The 18973-nt window shown below is 45.8% G+C and overlaps 3 protein-coding genes and 4 non-coding genes across 10 annotated transcripts; 1 reads left to right on the top strand and 6 right to left on the bottom strand.

Annotated features, from left to right (window-relative positions):
* Positions 1–207: 207 nt before the first annotated feature.
* SPCS1 (signal peptidase complex subunit 1) lies at positions 208–3268 on the bottom strand. The gene is made up of 4 exons (XM_041425647.1): positions 3066–3268; positions 1934–1993; positions 1570–1656; positions 208–663 (listed from the first exon to the last, which is right to left on the bottom strand). The coding sequence occupies exons 1-4, from the start codon at positions 3099–3101 to the stop codon at positions 541–543; spliced, it is 306 nt and encodes a 101-aa protein (XP_041281581.1). The 5' UTR covers positions 3102–3268; the 3' UTR covers positions 208–540.
* Positions 2016–10046, top strand: GLT8D1 (glycosyltransferase 8 domain containing 1). Of its 4 annotated transcripts, none has more exons than XM_041425646.1 (10): positions 2016–2209; positions 5031–5086; positions 5194–5292; positions 5707–5923; positions 6540–6657; positions 7202–7286; positions 7496–7608; positions 8129–8295; positions 8429–8541; positions 9181–10046. In XM_041425646.1, the coding sequence occupies exons 2-10, from the start codon at positions 5071–5073 to the stop codon at positions 9369–9371; spliced, it is 1119 nt and encodes a 372-aa protein (XP_041281580.1). In that variant the 5' UTR covers positions 2016–2209; positions 5031–5070; the 3' UTR covers positions 9372–10046. The 4 variants fall into 4 exon arrangements, with proteins under 4 accessions (XP_041281580.1, XP_041281577.1, XP_041281579.1 ...); XM_041425643.1 differs by lacking the exon at positions 2016–2209 and adding an exon at positions 3313–3449; XM_041425645.1 differs by lacking the exon at positions 2016–2209 and adding an exon at positions 3525–3615.
* A 963-nt stretch (positions 10047–11009) lies between these two features.
* On the bottom strand, positions 11010–18875 carry GNL3 (G protein nucleolar 3). The gene is made up of 15 exons (XM_041426055.1): positions 18768–18875; positions 18465–18523; positions 18227–18364; positions 17552–17665; positions 17305–17388; positions 16930–17065; positions 16375–16478; positions 15978–16113; positions 15428–15515; positions 14910–15093; positions 13824–13966; positions 13029–13165; positions 12298–12527; positions 12023–12104; positions 11010–11933 (listed from the first exon to the last, which is right to left on the bottom strand). The coding sequence occupies exons 1-15, from the start codon at positions 18778–18780 to the stop codon at positions 11845–11847; spliced, it is 1737 nt and encodes a 578-aa protein (XP_041281989.1). The 5' UTR covers positions 18781–18875; the 3' UTR covers positions 11010–11844.
* Positions 14582–14656, bottom strand: LOC121347445. Its single transcript, XR_005954234.1, has one exon. It is a non-coding gene; the product is annotated as a small nucleolar RNA SNORD19 (small nucleolar RNA).
* Positions 15160–15235, bottom strand: LOC121347446. Its single transcript, XR_005954235.1, has one exon. It is a non-coding gene; the product is annotated as a small nucleolar RNA SNORD69 (small nucleolar RNA).
* On the bottom strand, positions 15602–15675 carry LOC121347444. The gene has a single exon (XR_005954233.1). It is a non-coding gene; the product is annotated as a small nucleolar RNA SNORD19 (small nucleolar RNA).
* LOC121347443 lies at positions 16810–16882 on the bottom strand. Its single transcript, XR_005954232.1, has one exon. It is a non-coding gene; the product is annotated as a small nucleolar RNA SNORD19 (small nucleolar RNA).
* Positions 18876–18973: the final 98 nt, after the last annotated feature.

Below are 18973 nucleotides of genomic sequence, written 5' to 3'. Positions count from 1 at the left end.
ACACTACATGCTCGAGTTACAATGTTTCAAGAGCTATTCTTACTTGTTCTTCCCAGGGAAATTTATTTTAAACAAAAACTGGCCCTCTGTAGCCTCCTATCTTAGAACAGTTATTTTCAGAACTGTGGGGTATATACCATTTCACAGTATTTGTTACAACCTGGAACTACTGACAACTTGTTTTACACACAGTTAGAAACATTCCAGTACAAGTTCAGCTGTTTATTAATCTTTCAGGCTATGGCATCAGCTTAACTAGAATTCATTTGATTCACTGTGTTCCTTTTCAGTGAAATACTCAAGATGTGACCTCCAGTAGTAGCCTTCTAAAGTTAATCCCCCCCCATTCCTGTGTTCCCAGTGAGTCCCCTGAAACTCCAGACCCAATTTCCAGCCGTCATGCTCCCTGCAGAGCTTGGTTGTACTCATAGTAATATACAAAGTACTAGGAAAAAACCCAAACACTAAGCCAGGAAGTATTTCTCCATGGAAATTAATTTAACAAAATTTAACAAACTAACAGCCTGGAAACTGTAATATTTAGCTTTTAGAATGTCTCTTTGGCTTCCTGTCTGCTGCCTTCTTCTCTTCCGTGCCCGACTCCTGCACAGGCAGCCACTTGAGGGGATTGCGGCGGTACATGGGCCACGGAGGGAGCGTCAGCTGAGGGCAAAGGAGGGCAGTCAGAACATGGACACTGAGGGCTGAGGAGCTGTTCTGTACAGCTCCTCAGGAAGATCTTCATCCCTAACTAATTATCTGTTAGTCCTTAAAAAGCTCTTACAATTTCATATACAATTACAGTTTACATTGCGAAGTCGTGCTTAAGTATGTGACTAAAGCACCCCAGGTTGTTCCAAGGATGGGGACAGCACCCACCCTGAAGAAAGAAGGACTCCTGAGGTGACAGCAGCATTGCCAGCACCTCCCACACTGCACTGAGACCCTGTCCTTGCCTGGCATCATGGGTAAGTAATTCAGGGATGTTTAAGTAAGGAGCAGCTGGATGATTATGCCAGAGAATTACAGGGGCTTTTCAAAACAGTGGAATGTGTGTGTGTCCTGAGTAGTGATTGGTCAAATTGTGTTGTATCTGAACTCTTGAGAGGTCTAAGAGCCATGTGTAAAACAGGACTGGGAGTGCCCCACCAGGAATGGGACACCTCTCGTGCATGGATAAGGAATTACTCCTGAAATTCCATATTCTGCTTCCTTGTCTCCTCAGGCAGCAGGGGACAGCTGCAAAATTGTCATGACAAGCTGCTGCTGCACAGAAAGCTTCCCTGTCCTTTCTGCTACTAATGCTGTCAGCTGGCCTTACTCTAACTTTTAATTGAAATGAAAAATGAACTCAAAAGTGGTATTAAATTGCAAAAATTCTGCTAGCATTTCAGGAAAAGCACTTAATGGGCTGCAAAGGACTTTATGCAGATCAAAGGAAGTACAAATATGTATTTGTAAATCTGAATTGCATAGCAAACATTAGTCTGTGCTGACAGCCCCTCAATTTAGCAATTATTCCAGATTAAACTGCAAGGATTTTTTGGTTTGGGGAAAAAACATTCTTACCAAACATGATAAAGCAAATCCAGCCATAACTATGTAGACAGTCCATCCAAACTGCTCAGTGATGTATCCATAGATGAAACCAATTACCTGGAAAAAACAAACATTTAAAAAATTCAAACTTTAAATGAAGAAAAATATTTCCCATTACATGACAAAGATGCAGGGGGTGGATTTAGGTAGGTTTTCAAAAGCATGTACATCTCTCAAACCTTTTCAAAAGTGCAGGCCAACAATGAAAGTAAAAGTTTTAATCCTCTGACTTTGTTTAAAACTTCTAGTGACCCCAAACAGTAAGAAAAATATTTATAAGAACAGAAAATAAAATAGTCCTTTTTGTTCTCACCTACAGATCTATTATACTTACTGCAGAGACAAGAATGATTCCTTGAAAAATCTGTTCTGCTAATTTTTGGCCCTTGTAGTCCTGTGGAAAGAGAACTTTTTAGTCAGTTACTCAAAACACACTGCCCACTTAACTCTTTCAGGTCAGATCCTACAGTCTACCTGACCATGGGTTCTCAGTGTTTTTGTTAAACTTTCAAACCAGATTGGAATTATTTTTCTTACAGTGGCTGAAAACAGCTCCTCTGCAGGCTTGACCACATCACCTAGAAACAGAAGCAAGCACTGTCTGATCAGGGTAAGTAATGCAAGTTCAAAATATTGCAGTCACCTTAACATCACTAAGTAAAGCTGTATCACCACAGAAGAGGCTGTGCCCGAGAGGGCACGGGGTGTGTGGCACCTGTGTTCTGGACAAGGCTGACAAATAAATGTCTCCAGGGGGGTGCCAACAGGATGGTGCCAGCCTCCCTTCAGTGGTGCCCAGCGCCAGGATGAGGAGCACTGGCCATAAACTAAAACACACCAAGTTTTACCTCAACAGAAGGAAGAATTTTATGTTGAGGATGGCAGAACACTGGGACAGGCTGCCTATGGGGGGCGGGGGGAGAGTCCCTCTCTCTGGAGACACTCCAAATCCATCTGGATTCATTCCTGCTCCAGGTGACCCTGCTTTGGAGGGTTGGACTGGGTGATCTCCAGTGGCTCCTTCCAAACCCAAGTGATCTATATTTGCATGACGTTAGAAAACGCGGCTCTGGGAGCACACGCCGCCTTCTGTCCTTCTACAGCAGAGGCAGGAAAGCGCAGAGGGGCTTCCCGTACACAGACAGCTTCCTTTACAGCGTGAGACTCCCAGCTCGCAGGTCACAGCCCGGAATTACGCGCGTTCATCCTGCATCCCCCAGGCGGGCCTCGTTCACGGCTGCCAAGATCGGGCAGGGGCCGCGGAGCCCGCAGTGCAGGGGACAGTAAAACCCGCCCGGCCGTGCGTGCAGGGGACAGTAAAACCCGCTCCCGGCCGCGGAGCCCGCAGTGCCGGGGACAGTAAAACCCGCTCCCGGCCGTGTCGCCGTGCGTGCAGGGGACAGTAAAACCCGCTCCCGGCCGTGTCGCCCGCAGTGCCCCGGTGCCGAGGCCCGGGCGGGACCTACCATCTGCGTGGGGATGGAGCGGAACACGCTTAGCATGGCGGCGGCGCTTCTCCGGCTTCTTCCCCTTCCTCTTCGCAGCCGTCTCCGCGCTCCCGGGCGGGGCTCTGCTGTTCGCGGGGCGCACCGCGGCCTCTCCGCTCCTACCGGCTCTCGTCGCGGCCGAGCGGAAGGCGGCTGCTGAGCTGGCCGGAAACACGCCCCGTCCGCCCCGCCCAGAGCTCCGTCGGCCGGGGGTGCCGCCTCCAGCCTCGGCCATCGCCTCCGCGCCGCCGCCGCCGCTCCGGGGCTGCTCCGCTCCCGCTCCCCCCCGCTCGTCGGGACGCATCTCCTCGGCAACGGCGGCTTCGCCCCGCAGGACCCCGGCGGAGGCGCCCTCCCCGGCAGGTGCGAGGCGCCGCGGAGCCGCCTGTCGGAAACCCGCACTGATTCGGCAGCTCGCGGGCTGCCCTCCCGCCCCAGCCTCAGGCTCGTCTCACGGAGCCGTCGGGCGCCGCCACGGCTCCGGTATCGCGGCGGAGTGGGCGCGGCGGAGGTTCGGCGCCTGGCGGAGGTCAGGCACCTGGGCGGGCAGCCGCGGGCCGCGCGCTGCCGCGGTGGCGGCGCGGGCGGACGGTCCGTGAGGGGCCGGGACGCCGCGGGCGGTGCGGGAGAGCCGGGCACGGGCCCGCCGGCCCCGGAGCGGGGCCGTGCCCGCAGAGCAGCCCGGGGAGCGCGGTGTGGGTTTTATTGTTGTCCGTGAGCATCCCTGTGCACGGGGCGTTGTGTCACTGTCCCCAGCCCGGCTGCCGCGTGTCGCTGAGGCGCCCGCCGCGTCCGTGCGCGCCTCAGCCGCGGCGCTGGCAGCTGCGGAGCGCTTCTTGCACGGCGGGACGTGGCGCTGTGCTCCCAGGCTGAGCTCCGCGGCCCGCCCCGTGCCAGCAGTGCGGTGCTGCTCGGAGCGCTCGGGGCAGGGATTTGCTGGGCTCCGCTGATGTGTCTGCCCTGGGGCAGAAATGCAGCAGCGGGAAGAAGGTGGTTCCGATACACGTAACAGTCACAGCGCAGTCTGAGGTGTTTCAATTCAGGGATTTCGCAAGTCTCTCACCTTTTCTGCAATTTTGCGTGTTGTTAAGGAGCTTTCTGTGTGTCATTTGGCAGCTCCTTCACGCGGCAGGATACCCAGCTCTTGTTCTGATTTCGCCTCGACCCTTAAATAATGAACAAGCGTTTTTTAATTTCTTACCGAAATAGCATTGCTGTAGTGTTTCTACCCCCTTCTATAACATGATGGTACTGCCTTCTTTCCCGCTGTTTTTTTTTTCCAGTTCAGATAGTTAAATAAATAGTTGCCACAGTAAAGAAGACATACATAATTTTCCAGATCTTTCAGATTACTTTTGGCTGGAAGAAGGAGTTTGGCCGTTTTCTGTCAGTGTAGTGGCAAGATCTGCAAGTCTCCTTTTCATCTCTGAGAGCTTCTTTAGATATGTCGTTGTCGTGGGGGGGTCCCTAACATGAGAAGGACATGGACCTGTCAGAGTCCCTTCCAGTGCCTAAAGGGACTGGAGAGGGACTTTGGACATGGGTATGGATGACAGGACAAGGGAGGATGGCTTCCAGCTGATAGAGGACAGGTTTAAATGAGGTATTGAGAAGAAATTCTTCCCTGCGAGGGTGGTGTGGCCCTGGCACAGGTTTCCCAGAGAACTGGGATGATGTCTGTGCACATGGCAGGGGTTGGAACCAGGTGATCTTGAAGGTTCCTTCCAACCCAACCCATCCTGTGCTTCTGTGGTTGTAGTTAGGTACTTCCTGAGACCATACTCACTTTTTAAAATGTGACATAGAGTTTTATGTACGTCATAAAATTGACAGAGGGAAACACTCACTGCCTTTGACACTGAAACTTGTGACACTCCTGGTGATGGTGTGCTATGCTTCATGGAAGAATGCACTGGCAGTGACTGCTGTATTTTTTTCTTTCAGGTTTGCAGGAACCTTATGATAATAAAATAAGAATAGAAAAATGACATTAAGGAAAGGTACGTGTATATGTGCTTGTCTGATTTTTTTTAAAATATCTTTTCTATCCAGGTTTCTCAGTTGCTCTCTGGTTATATTGATAAAGATTTTTCTTCTTAATTTTCAGTGAACATTTCCATCCTTATAGTGGCTGTTATCATATTTTTGCTAGTTATTCATCATAACTTCCTAAGCCTCAGTGACTTCTTGAGACGGGAATTGTCAGGTATGTTGTTTTAATTTTTAAAAATATATATATTTTTAAGATTTGATGGGAAAACACCTGCTCTGGTCAGACAGAACCTACCATGTGGTTTGAGTGAATGGGAGGGGGAAGTTAATGAGTTATAGGCATGGCAGAGGGGACTAAAGGCAAGTGCAAACTACTGTAGCTCAGCCTTTTAATACCTTGTGCTGTGTGTGAATATGTGTGGTTAAATGTGTGCAGTTTTCTGTAAATGTGGTGCTATTCTATTCATTAGCATCTCAGATTCTCAAAAGCTGATGCTCTGAGTGTTTGATACTGGCTCACTGTAATCCACACCTCAGCTCAGACATCTAAGTGTATAGCAGAAATAATTGAAGTGTTGGGAATTTTAGTAATAATAATAAAAACAAGTATGTCATTTTTACTCCACAGATCCAAGTCCCTTAGGACTTCAGCCTATAGATTTCATTCCTGCAGCTCCCCAGAGGCTGGCAGATGAGAGGAATGACAAGGAGATTCCTGTGGTCATTGCAGCCTCGGATGAGAGGCTTGGAGGTGCAATAGCAGCCATGAACAGCATTTACCAGAACACCAGGTCCAACGTGGTTTTCTACATTGTTACTTTGAATGATACTGTGGATCACTTGAGGTAATGATCTTGTCACTGGATTCCTGCAATGTGGTGAGCTCTGTATTTCTGAGAGGAGAGCAAGCTGCCTTTCCCTGGAGCTGCACTCCCCTGACTCCCAGTCCCAGCAGCTTTACGACAGGGCTGCTGTGGGAGTCCCACCATTCCTTCTGGTCAAGTTTCAGGGATGGAAAAGAAACATCTTTTCCAATGGGCTTATATCCAACCAGTGAGGTTGGAGTTTGTGGGTGGAAGGGTTGTAAAAGGTACTTCTACATTTCATCTAAGCAATTCAAATGCTGGCAATCACGTTTCTCCATTTTTGTAGATTGTTCTTTGATCCTCTTATCCCCTTCTGTCCACACTGATGGTTTTGGGAGGGGCCTGTGCTAACAGGAGTGTATATTTCTATAAAGCAAGAAGTGACCTTGTACTTCCACCTGTCCCAGGTGTGCAGTTGCTGACCCTGGACTTGCCCCTGTGGCCACACAGGACAGCATCAGTTACATCCCAGATGTGTTTGTTGGGCAGGGAAGTGAGTGGCCACGTCCAGATCTGTGTCACTGTGAGCTGCATCTCCTGCTTTTCCTTGATTTTGTCTCATCTAACGAGATGTGTGCCTTTCTCCTGCTTGCAGGACGTGGCTGAGGAGCCCTCCTCTGAAAAACATGAGATACCGAATTCTGGATTTTGACCCTCGTGTCTTAGAAGGCAAAGTACAAGTGGATCCCCAGAAGGCAGACAACTTCAAACCAGTGAGGATGATGCTGATTACTTTTTGCAATTAGTAGTTAATAACAATATATTGTGATGTTGGCTTTTGAAACCAGCTGGAAATCAAAACCAAGTCTTTTAGCATAGAAGCAATATTTCGTAATAAAATCTCTGAATTTCAGTAAAATTAAATATCTAGATAGTGAGAAATGGATTTGAATATCTACATATGCATGCCTAGGATAATTTTTTGCTGTTAGCCACAGTGAAACACCACAGCTGGCATGTCAAGTATGCCAACACCTCAGAGATGCTGCAGATCTGTGTGGAGAAATAAGAAATTCTTATATAGACCAGTTTCAAAGTTAGTTTATCAATGCATACATTCATGGTAAACCAGGAATTGATGGAACCTATTTGTTTTAAATTACTTGTAGGATATTCCTGCCTATTTTACTTCCTCCATAGATGTTGTCTTGGACATTAATGCCATAGATAAGTGCCAGGAAAATCAGTCAATTTCACATTTATTTGGACAATTTTTTCATTTAATTCTCCACTTCTCTTGCTTTGCTGTTCTCACAGTTAACTTTTGCAAGATTCTACTTGCCCAGCTTTGTACCTCATGCAGAGAAGGTCATCTATGTGGATGATGATGTGATAGTGCAAGGTATGGGACGTTTGTTAGCTGCTGGCCTTATGTGAGGTCAGTATCTTATCTCTCCCAGAACCCAAACATTTCTGTGCAAACTTTGTAAATATGAGCAAATGGGGTAAACTGAGTAGCTTTATGTGCTGTAACAATGGACTGAACAAAGCCTAACTTGGCACTTATTCAGGATTGTTTTTGATTTTCCTGTGCTTGCTTCCATTTTCCAGATGATATTGTTGAACTTTACAACACTCCATTGAAACCTGGACATGCAGCTGCATTTTCAGATGACTGTGACTCAACCAGTAGTAAAGTTGTTGTCCGTGGAGCAGGCAATCAGGTTGGTTTTAGTCTTGTTCAGTGATGACAGTACTGTAGATCTCAGGCATTTGGGAATGCTCCGAATGCTGAAACCTAAACATGAGACTTTCCCTGCCCAAACCAGATTTACAAATGGGACCTGCAGTTTCTGTTCAGGCACAGTAAATTACCTGGAATTTTTGCTGTGCTTTACAATGAGAGCAATTCTCGTTGTGGAAAAGCAGGAGGTCTGAGAACGTCGAAGGGACAATCTTTCATTTTTGAATGTATAAAAAGTATTTTATCTGAGACTCCTACCATATTAATAATATGGTATTATTTAGACCATGCAGCATTCCTTAAAATATGTAATCTATATAATAATATTTTTTAAATGTTACACCTCTTAAGGTTGCTTTCTCTCATTTTAAAGGAAGAGATATTTACTATAACAACTTCAACTTACACCTGTCTGTTGTGAGTTGTTCAGAATTTTTCTTTAGCAATTTCCCCATATATTTTAAGCTAATTTCTACTTTCTTTCCCCCCTCCTCCCCCAGTATAATTACATTGGGTTTTTAGATTACAAAAAAGAAACCATCCGAAAGCTTGCCATGAAAGCCAACACCTGCTCTTTCAATCCCGGAGTTTTCGTTGCCAATTTGACTGAATGGAAATTACAGAACATCACTAAACAACTGGAGAAGTGGATGGCACTTAATGTGGTGTGAGTACCCCTGGGCTGCCAGCAGCTCAGGACTTGGGTTCTGCTGGTGGCACGTCCCTCTTGAACGGAGGGCTGTGTGTGTATCTCTGCTGCAAGTGAAAAATCAACTGATCAGCATCCTTTCAACTTCCAGAGAGGAGCTCTACAGTAAGACTCTGGCTGGCAGCATCACAACACCTCCACTGCTAATTGTGTTTTACAAGCAACATTCCAGTATTGATCCCATGTGGAACGTCCGACATCTCGGTATGTATGAAGTGTTGTGATGCTGCTCCCCCAGGGTGCTTTTCCAGGTCTGTAGCTGGACACCTTGTTGATGATGTAGCAAAGTGAGCTTTTATTCCCCTATTCTGTCCTTTGTTCTTTAGGAAAAACAGCTTTGCAATTCCACCTTGGGGCTTGTGGGCCTGAGTCTTTCTCAAGCTGCTGGGGGTTAGTTCTTGAACTGACTTACTCAAAATCCTTCTCATTTTCCACAAATATATTGTATCTGATGTGATCCAAGGTGTTTCTTCCAAAACAGTTGAGAAGGGCAGAGATTCATGTATGTTCTACTGGTGAAACCCCAGTGCTGGGAGAGCTTTTCCAGATTATGTTTCTGATGAATAATACATAGGCTGCTGAATTCATCTGGGTGTTAATTGGGTTTTAAAGAACTTGGTAGTTAAGGCAGTGTATGAAAAGAGACACAGAGAGATCAAAGTGACATTTAGTTGCACCTGATTGTTTTTCACTTCGCCCTTATTCCTGCTTCCCCTGTTACCTCCTTTCTCCATAAATGATAAGATTTCCTTTGTTAAATCCTTTGTTTTGAAGTTAACATTTTGTGCATTTGTGTTTCAACTGCCTTTATTTCAAACACTAATGCTTCTTTTTCAATTAAAGGGTCTAGTGCTGGGAAAAGGTACTCCCCTCAGTTTGTGGAAGCTGCCAAGCTGCTCCATTGGAATGGACATTTCAAACCCTGGGGAAGAACAGCTTCCTATGCTGAAGTCTGGGAGAAGTGGTATGTCCCTGACCCTGCAGGCAAGTTCAACTTGATCCGCAGACACTCGGAGGCCTATGAAGCAAAGTAGAGTCCATTTGAATAAATGATGACATTTTCTCAGGAAACTTCTGGAGCCAAGCAGAATATTTTTCTTTAAGCCAACTTGTATTACAGAGCCGACCCTGCCTTCTGGAGCACAAGGTGATGCACTTGTTCAGGTGCAGTTCTGAAATGCACAGGTCCAAAGGAGGCTCGTGTCACCTGTGTGACACAAGATGCTACTCCACAGCACTACAGAAAACAAGGGAAGATCTCCACCAACGAGCACTTTTGTTTATGTCATTTCAGTTGTGTCCTCTTGCTCTTTACTACAAGTCTTCTAGCAGCGGATCATTTTGTCAATAACAGAAACAAAGTTTCTAAGAACAAGATACAAATTCAGCTGGTGCTTGCACCAGCAAATCTTGCACAGCAATGTACTGTAATTAAGAGCTGCCTGGGTTTTGTTTTGTTGTTTGTTTTGTTATCCTGTGAAATAATTCCCTTAACAACCCTTTCTTGCATGAAATCTCCTCCCAACCATTTCTGTTTAAGTCTTTCTTACAGAATTCTGCAAAATAGAATTATTTTTGAAAGATTAATCCTTTGAGTATTATTTCACTATGCAAAATGGTGTTAACTGCCAGTGAACGCTAAACCAGTTTTTTTTGTAAAGTGGTGGATGAAACTTTGTTCAAAAATAAAGCTAATTGTAACATGCTGACTCCAGCCTCAGGTAAATGGCAATCTTATTCCAGTCTTGATATAGGATCCTTTGTACACAGTAGCAAGTGATTAAAGCCAAAGTGAATTGATCTGGTCTTTGTGAAAGCAATCTAATTCTAAAATAGTACAAGCCACTACTTTTGGGGACCAGGCTGTATTAATTACAGATCAATTTTGTTATTGTTGAGTTCCTCTTAGTTCTCTCGAGTAAGCTGCACTCTGCTATAGTTTTTCCTGCTGTGCCTTTCCCCATCTGGGAACTCATCAAATGAGATGCCTGTGCCCTCTGCAGCCAGCTGCCCATCACCTGTGCCACAGGTAAGTTGGTTTGTTTTTTTATAGTTGTATTGTTGAGTGGTAGTTATTATTAGCTGAGATATCCCAGCAGCCACTGTGCCAACTACTCCATGTAACAGAGGTTTGTACTCAGGGGAGAATGTTCAGACAAAAGGCTTTGTGTTCATGCACTGACAGCTGAGTCTGCCTGCTCTGAAACACAGGGCAGCAGAGGTAAAGGACTCCTTCATGACTGTGAATATGGTTTTAGTTCTGCTTTAAAAGGATTTCAAACTGCTGCTCTCATTGCAGTCACTGCCTGTAGTTCTGTTTCTATCAGGGATACCCTGATATGGTTTGTTACCTATTGTCTTTTCCTGGGTTTTGATGAACCATTAGAACAAGAACCATTTTTGTCCTTGAAGCAGTTAGGAGCAATTAAGTAAATTCTCTTGCCAACTTTGAAAGATTTTACTTTGACTAGCTCACACCAATGCAATTCAGCTGAGCAAGCTGTGTTTTAGCAGGCTTGAAGGAACTGTTTGTGTATGCACTTGACATCTTTTTAAGCTGCCCATGAGAATCTCTGCCTCAGCATACACTGAGGGAAAACACACTTATTTATCAAAGAACACCAAAATCATACTTTTCAGTTAATAGGAAGAAAACAAATGCACAGGAGGTATTTGGTGTCAGGCATTTATTATAAACACTTAGTTCTTTGAGCAGCTGCAGGGCCTCTTGGCAATTCTCTTGCTATCCCACTTCTGCTATGGGCTGAGCACAGCAGCCCATCCTTGTTTCACAGAGCAGTGTTCTGCTTCATATTGGCCAGTTATTGCCAGGTGTAACAAGTGCCATCAGGAAACAACTCTTGTTCAAGGGCACTGTAAGATCAATCAACTTATTCCCCAGTGGCGAGGGATTACTAATAAAATCTCATTTACCATTCCCAGCGAGGCTTCAGAATGTAAGAGTGTTTGGGTAAATTACCTTGTATCTAGCTGAAATAAGGAGCATTTTCTAGCCAACCCTTAACATGTGAAAATTCGACAAGTTCTGCAAAAATGTACTGAAAAATCACTGTCTAAAGTCATGCTCTAAGGGTGAACTCTTCGTAATCCTCTAGGAAAACTCAGATTTGTTGTTTGAATGCGACTAGAATGAAACATTTATAATTTCTTTTTCAAAGACAAAGGGTTTATCCTCTTGAAAGGTATTTTATAAGGCAAAATGAACAGACAAAATGAGTCTATTGGGAATTTCTTAAATTAGGCTTTAATATAGGAAATAAGCTTTATGACAAAGCTGAATAACAATCAGTTTCCTAGACCTGTATAAAATCTGCAGCTATCAAGGGAGATGCACTATTATGTACATTATCTGACACAGCAACAACTGAGTCTTTGCAGCAGCTCTGGTTGTGCAGCTCTCCTCCAGCTTCTGCTGCAACCCCAGTGTTCCTGACTGTTCTGAAAGCGAGTAGCAGCTCTCCAGACAGTGCCTTCCCACCTGCTTTGTTACACATAGTCTGTATTAAAGTCATAGGCATCATCTTCATCTGCTGGTTTATCTAAGCTGAAGGACAGTGATCTGGAACGTTCATTTCCTGAGAAGAGAAATTCATGTGTTAGTGAAAGCAGTGCAAATCCTGGAGCTTCCAGAGCCCATCCTTATGCCAGGGTTCTGAATACACACCTGCCCCCTGCCCTTTGGAACTTCTAGGATTTGTTTGGTGTTTTCCAGGCTCTGCTTTTCTGGTGAGCTGAACTTGGCTTTCCTACAAGTCAGAAATCAGACATTATTTTAAATTATTAATGAAATCTCCTATGCAAATGAAACCAAACAGAGTCTGGGGAAAATGTGGATGGCCCCTTGTATAGCTGAGCCTCACTGCTGAGGCCAAGTGACTTGGAACAATGTTGTTTCCTTAATTCAGGATAAAAGCCCAACCCTAGTGAAACCTCATTTACCTCTATGATATCATCATCATCATCTTCTTCCATATCATCTTCACCATCATCACTTTCTGTGAATTCCTCTTCTTCCTCCTCTTCTTCTTCCTCTTGCTCCTCCTCCTTGCTTGTTTCCATGTTTGCCCACTTTGATTCTTCCTCTATCACTTTATTTTCCTCTATTATGCCACTTGTCATTCCAGCTGACTGAAAAGCAATGCTGCTTGCTGGACTGGGGTGCTTTAAAGCTGCAGAAAACACAGGAAGTGTCTGTTCAGTCTCTGTCATTCAGCACAGATGTCATGCCCAGCCCCCAAGTGGGGACACTGCAGTTCTGCCCCCTCCCTGCCACAGACAGGGCTCCCACACAGGGTTCTGCCATCAAAGCAAGGAAATTCCCTGAGAAAAGCTTTCCCTGAGGCATCTACAGCAAACTGCGAGGAGCTGGAAATCCTGGATTTGAGTGCAGGTAAGTTTACCTCAGTGGGTTTAATTAGAGAGCAGGAAAAAATTCTTTACTGCAAGGATGGTGAGGGCCTGGCACAGGTTTTCCAGAGAAGCTGTGGCTGCCCCATCCCTGGGAGTGTTTGAGGCCAAGCGGGAGCGGGCTCGGACTAATCTGGTCTGAGTGAAAGGTGGCCCTGCCCACAGCTGGGGGTTTGGAACAAGATGGTCTTTAAGGCCTCTTCCAACCCAGGCCAATCTGTGACTCTGTGCTTAATGGTAGTCTATTATAGGAACAGTCCTACCTTGAACAGTGTTGCTGTTTTCTTGATCTAGGTTATTTAAATTAAAGCCTTCCTGCATTTCAGCTATTTTTTGTTCTGTAAGATAGGGTGGTAGCTTCTGAAATCCTGGAGGTTGTGAGTAGTACTTTATTCTGGCTCTGAGAAAATAAAAATCAGCATTAAAAAACAACTAAATATAACAGAGTTAAATCACTGTATTTAAAAATAAAACCCAGAGCACAAAGCTCTCAAACTAGTTTTCAACAGCAGTTCAACAGATATTAAAATTTGACTCTGAAGTTGTCAACAGTATTAAGGGGATAGCCCACTCCTGAGAGGAAAATGCAATGTGACTTTGTCACCACAGATCACCTGCCTGTAAAAGCAGCTGAGCCACTTGAGCAAGGGAGATAGTCAATTACTGAATGTGAGTTACATTTATTCCTACCCTCAGAATACAGGAACCATCCTAAATTTCCACAGAAAGTTTGCCACATCCTTTCCTGTCTAGGAGAGGACAACATGGACTTGGTATTTGAGAGGAAAGCATATTTCCATTACAGAAACTGTCTATGGAGTAATGTGCAACAGGTTTTGACTCTTCTCATGTATCCTTCACTACTTCAGAAAATTATCTGTGGATAGCATTCTCTGAATCTGCTGGATGATCCAGCTCTTTACCCAAGTGAAATGTGAGAAAGGAAGGGGAAAAAGCAGCCTCTCCTTTTTAAGTACTTGGACTCAGTGCTTCTGCTGTGCTGGATTAACAGTGAGAGAAAAGTGAGCAGCACAGAGCAAAGTTCACAGCATACCTACCCTGTCCAGTCACAAAGCACTAATTTAGCCATATTTTCTATGTCAGGAACACCTCCCTTTTTCAGCATGCCCCTCTTCTGAGCCAGTAAAGATAAAAACTCTTCAGGGTCCCTGAAATCTGGGATATTATAGTGCATCATTACCTAGGGTAGAAGAAAATGGCACATTTAGAAAGAGATGCTCATCCTTCTCATAGTTTTAGGAGTAAAAGAGCAAATAAAGTTGGTTAACAGTGAGGACAGAGTAAGAGAAAAGCTGTTTTTCTCATGCATGTGGGAGTAAACATTAGAAAACAAAATGCCTACTTCATCAACAAACTCATCTGCCATTCAAGCAGACTCGTGGGTGTACAGAGACAGTGTAGGCACACAGTTTGTGGTGATTGGAGTGGGGCTGGCCCAGCCCCATCCCCAGTGGCACAGCTGTGAGCAGCAGGTGAGCAGCACTGACAGCAATGAGCCATGGAGTGCCCTGGGCACTGAGCAACCTCCAAAGGGAGCAGAGGGCACACAGGGGCAGTGCATCAATGTGAGGGGTGTGAAAGGCTGGGCTGAAGAACAAGAAGGGCAGATGCTTGAAGCCTTCTGAAGGGGTAAGGTGTTACTGTGTATGGGCTGAAGCTTTCTGAAATTGTACAGGGACACTCTGTATTGTGGTCATCTCAAATGTGACATGTGCTGCAATGGGACAGCACACTGCTCTCTGAAAACATTTCTCCAAGAACTGAAAGGCAATTAGGCTTAGGTTAATTTGCTTGAAACTAGAGTGAAATCAGAGTTGGATCTGAGGTCTTCACTGTAACCTAGGCAACAGAGGCAGTATCATCATTTTTCACTCTGATTGTGTGGTGATGAGGTCTTAAAAGCAATGCTGTTTACTCTGGCTGTCAGGACTGTGGCATGCTGTTCTGCCTTCTGTTTGTAAGGATGAAGGATCACACTTGGCATTGCCACTTTGCATCGTTTGGGAAAGCAGTTCAAAGACTATCAGAATTACCTACAGCAAAATGAACTTTCATCACTGGGCTTAAGAAACCTACAGAGAAGTGTGATGCAGTGAGAGACATAGAAAAAAGATGGAGCTCACCTGCTGCTTACTGCAGTGATTTATTATGGCATTTACTCCTTCAAGCACATCTGCTGAGTCTGATCCTTCAGGGTCTATGACACTTCTCAAGGCCAGAGCAAGGGCACTGTTAGAAGGATCTGCAATTATACCTGGACTGTCCAGCATCTTTGTCTGCTTATCAAGGTGCACAGTTTGCATGGACCTGTTCAGAGGAAAATGCACTGTGAGCAGATAATCAGTGAAGGACTGGTAATGGTGAGGGATGCAAGACACAAAGCTCAGTGTTGGATTGAATGTACTTCATACAGTCAGTTTCAGTGTTCTGTCATCATGTGCTTTGTGTAGGATAGAAATTTAAACAAACACAACATCAAGTTTTGTATCCCCTGGAGAGAGAGCATGCATCACACATATCAATACCTTGCATCTTACAAATTTTAATGTGCATTTAAGACTGCACACTGGTGTGCTTTGCCCCTAATGTACTGAAACACAACAAACAAGGAAAGGAACAGCTTTTATCAGACTGAGCTTACTTGGTAACACCTCTTGCCAGGCCAACATTACAAGCACGCTTTCCTTTCAGACTGTTGATTATGCTGCTCTTTCCCACGTTAGGGAAACCTGAGGAAAAATCACATAAATCCTTGTAAATTAAGTAAGAAAACGGCTTTTTAACACCCATCAAAATGTACCTTTGCTAAGGTAAGCATCAGTGTGAGATCAGAGTTGGATCTGAAGTCTTCACTAGAGAAATAAGACAAAGCATGTATCCTCATTTCTCACACTTGTAGGATTTGTAGTGCTATGTTCTAAGGGATTTTTGTCAGGCATGAGGAAGGCAGGGCCAGTGGAGCACATATCCTGCCTTCCTCTGGCTCCCACAGATCCCTGTGCTACACATGGAAGTGCACCATGGATCCCTGGCAGCTGAAGTACTACAACACTGAGAGCCTTAGATCAAAGAACAATGACTGCAAAGCTCATTAGCAAACCAGGTGTTAACAGTTTTACCCAGTGCAGTAATACAGGATCCCAAAGCTTTAACAGGAGAAGGAAACTCCTCCTATTTCTCCAAACACTTACCTACCACCCCAACCTGAATGGCTTTGTCTTGTGTCTTGCCATATCCTTGAAGAAGCTTCAAAAGGCATTTGCTTCCAAAATACTGAGAGGTTTCTGAGAAATCAACACGTGCATGTCTTTTTGTGACCTGTTCCTGCTACAGGATTCAAAGGCAAAAAACCCCATGGTCAGGAGCTACTAAGGAAGATAAAATATGGACATTTAGATTTATTAATCTACTGTAATTGCAGTGGTAAGAATCCCCCCACTGGACTGCAAAGCTCAGTCAAAGTGTAAAGGCAAATCCATCAGTCCCAGAAGTGCAATCAAACCAGGGGAAAAGGAATTTTAAAGAAGTTTCAACATGTATTACTGCAAACACATGACCTTTTCAAGGGACAGCCTGTAGGGCTCTTACCATAGTCTTGTCCTTCATCATTGTTGCTGACTTAAAAGCAACAGTTGGAAACTCCTTCTTCAAGTAATTCAGCCATTTCTCTATGTTGTCCTTTGGCACTAAATCTGGAAAGAAGAGAGCAGTTCTTTCACTCCTCAGATTACTCTTGCCATGACAAATACCCTTTGGCTGAGAGTTCTAATATGAAGTACTGGGTACTGTCCCCAAAGGCACACACAGTCTCTGCCTCAGCAGAACACATCACAATTACATTTCTGGTCTCTGTATTAGGTTTTTAATGCTAGGGTCTTGCTAGAAGACTCTGTATGGCACAGAATGATGTTCTGTGAAGGATTACCCACAATCCTTGCAAAGGCTACTTTACCACAAAGTTCCCTTGTTGCTCTCAGTATTTTATTTCCTTTATTTAGCTGAAGGTATTTGGTAATTTCCAGCCTTTTTAGCGAGCTCAGAGTTGGATCTCATGTCTTCAGTGGAATCTCAGATTCCTTTAAAATCTTCATAGCTCACCTACCACAGTGCCTGTAACACTGTGAGAAAACCTGTGCTTCTTACCAATTTTGTTCAGAACCAACAGCAGCTTTTTGTTGCCTCCAGAGGAAGTGACAGCTTGCTCCAGCTGAGGACACCTGCAGCCCATTGGATCTCTGGCATCCAAAACCTCCAGAACCACATCTGAGGCCTCAAGCACCTGGGTCAGAAACAAGACAAGAATCAAACAAGACACCACAGACCGATGACAATTCTGGTATAGCTGTGGCTTACAAAAACAGGTGTAAATATTTTCTGTTGTAAAATCCCTTATTTCAGTGGTCTAGTTTCTCACAGCCAAACTTTGTGTTCTAAACAGTAATACAAAAAAAGGAAAATAACAAATGGTCTTATTGCTGACTCTCATCTAATGATATAAAAACAGTTAAAGCATTTCACCTTCATGAGCTCCCTGCAGAATGATTTCTTAGAATTCTTATTCAGTGGTTTTTTAGTCTTTCCTTTAGATTTGCCAGAAGATTCCTAAAGCAAATAAAAACAAAAGGGAATTATTTAAATGAGAATTAGTGTATAATAATTGTGTGCATATTCAGCATGAAAATATAACATGCTACTTAACAAGGTGCATTTTCAGGAGGACTTCTACAGGTTCAGGAATCAAAATCATTCAAGACAGGACCCCTACCTTTCCCTCTGCTTGCTCCTTGATTGCAGCTGCATTCTTTTTAGCTTCCAGCTTCCTCTTCTTTTCATGTTCTTTCTGTCTGTTGAGCTTCTGCTTTTGTTTCAGTTCTTCAAGCTGATTGCAAAGAAAAACCCAGGACAGATAAAACATTTTTGAAGGTGCTCTTTCTCCCCATTCCTGACCCAATCTCCTGAGTCAGCTCAGTGAAAGGTCCTGGCTGTCCAAGTGACTCTGGGGACTTTTTTTTGCATCCTGCCCGGAGGCATTAGCTTGATCCCAAGGCAGCAGCTCTGCAGCCACCACTACAGCTGACAAACGTTGCATTAGTGCACACTGCAGCCAGCAGATCCCTATTTTCTGTGTAAGCACACAAAGCCATAACTTAACTCCCAGCACTCTGATAGGACATTTCTGTATCTCAGCACCACGGGGAATTCTGACTGCATTAGCAATGTCACTTCCAGCACGTTCCCACGCACAGCGAGGAAACAAAGCTTAAAAATAAAAGAGCAAATCACTGCACGCTGTACAACGCTGGAAATAAACACATCATTTTTCCAAAGCACGAGTCTGCTGGGACCATGTACCACCACTGGGCCTCTGAGTGCACACCAAGCTTCCTTAGAGCGAGGGACGCTCTGAGCTCCTGTCCCTCTACCACGGGCCGTGTTTTACCCTCTGCTTTCTTTGCTCGGCTTCCCGCAGCAGCTCTTCCTTAAACGGCGCAGCGCTGGGAATTCCGGGGTCCTTCTTGGGCTTTTTGTGTCCGCGTTTCTTGGCCTCCTTCCGGACCTTTCGGTGGTGTTCTCTGATCTGAAGGCAGGCAAAGGAACCATGTCAGTCTAAGGCCCAGAATTTGAGCGCAGCGGCCCCAGCAAGGCCAAAGGCGGCGGGGGGCCGGGCCGGGCCTCACCTTCTTCTGGATCTTGTAGCGCTTGTGGCAGCTCAGCCTCTTGCTCGCCTTCCGCAGCTCTGCAAGGCACCGCGCCCGTCAGCGCCGCGTACCCACACACGCATCCCCGCCACCGAGCTCCCGCCGCCGCCGTTCCCCCGAGCCCCAGGCCCCGATTCCCGCCCCCTCGATCGCTGCCGCTCGCTTGGCCACGAGCGGCCGCCACCCCGGTGCCAGGCCGGCTGCCGGGCCGCCTCCCGGGCCCGTCCCGCCCCGTCCCGGTGCCCGTCCCGGTGCCCGTCCGGAGCCGCTCCCGGCGCTCACTCGGTCGCTTCATGGCGCCGCCACGTGCTCCCGCCGGCGGGCGCTGCCGTAAAGCGCGCCGGCGCTGCCCCGCCGGGGTGTCGCGCGGGCTCGGCGCGTTGGGCGGCCGGGCGCGCTTTGCGGCAGCGGCGGCGGCGGCACCGGCGGTGTCGGGACGGGCGGTACCGGCGGGACGGGACGGGCCGGGCCGGGCGGACCCCGCGCAC

Source organism: Onychostruthus taczanowskii, unplaced genomic scaffold (genome assembly GCF_017590055.1).
Source record: "Onychostruthus taczanowskii isolate IOZ18803 unplaced genomic scaffold, ASM1759005v1 scaffold9, whole genome shotgun sequence".
Lineage (NCBI taxonomy): Eukaryota > Metazoa > Chordata > Aves > Passeriformes > Passeridae > Onychostruthus > Onychostruthus taczanowskii.
This window is presented reverse-complemented; position numbering and strand designations above follow the sequence as displayed.

Coding starts and splice junctions, on each gene's coding strand:
- SPCS1 (XM_041425647.1), bottom strand. CDS start 3,101: ATGCTAAGCGTGTTCCGCTCCATCCCCACGCAGATG. Junction 1,657..1,933: donor GAATCATTCTTGTCTCTGCA/GTAAGTATAATA, acceptor TGTTTTTTCCAG/GTAATTGGTTTCATCTATGG. Junction 664..1,569: donor GATTTGCTTTATCATGTTTG/GTAAGAATGTTT, acceptor CTTTGCCCTCAG/CTGACGCTCCCTCCGTGGCC.
- GLT8D1 (XM_041425646.1), top strand. Junction 5,293..5,706: donor CTTGAGACGGGAATTGTCAG/GTATGTTGTTTT, acceptor TTTACTCCACAG/ATCCAAGTCCCTTAGGACTT. Junction 7,609..8,128: donor TCCGTGGAGCAGGCAATCAG/GTTGGTTTTAGT, acceptor CTCCTCCCCCAG/TATAATTACATTGGGTTTTT.
- GNL3 (XM_041426055.1), bottom strand. Junction 17,666..18,226: donor CCGAGCAAAGAAAGCAGAGG/GTAAAACACGGC, acceptor CTTTGCAATCAG/CTTGAAGAACTGAAACAAAA. Junction 12,528..13,028: donor AAACAGCAACACTGTTCAAG/GTAGGACTGTTC, acceptor TGTTTTCTGCAG/CTTTAAAGCACCCCAGTCCA.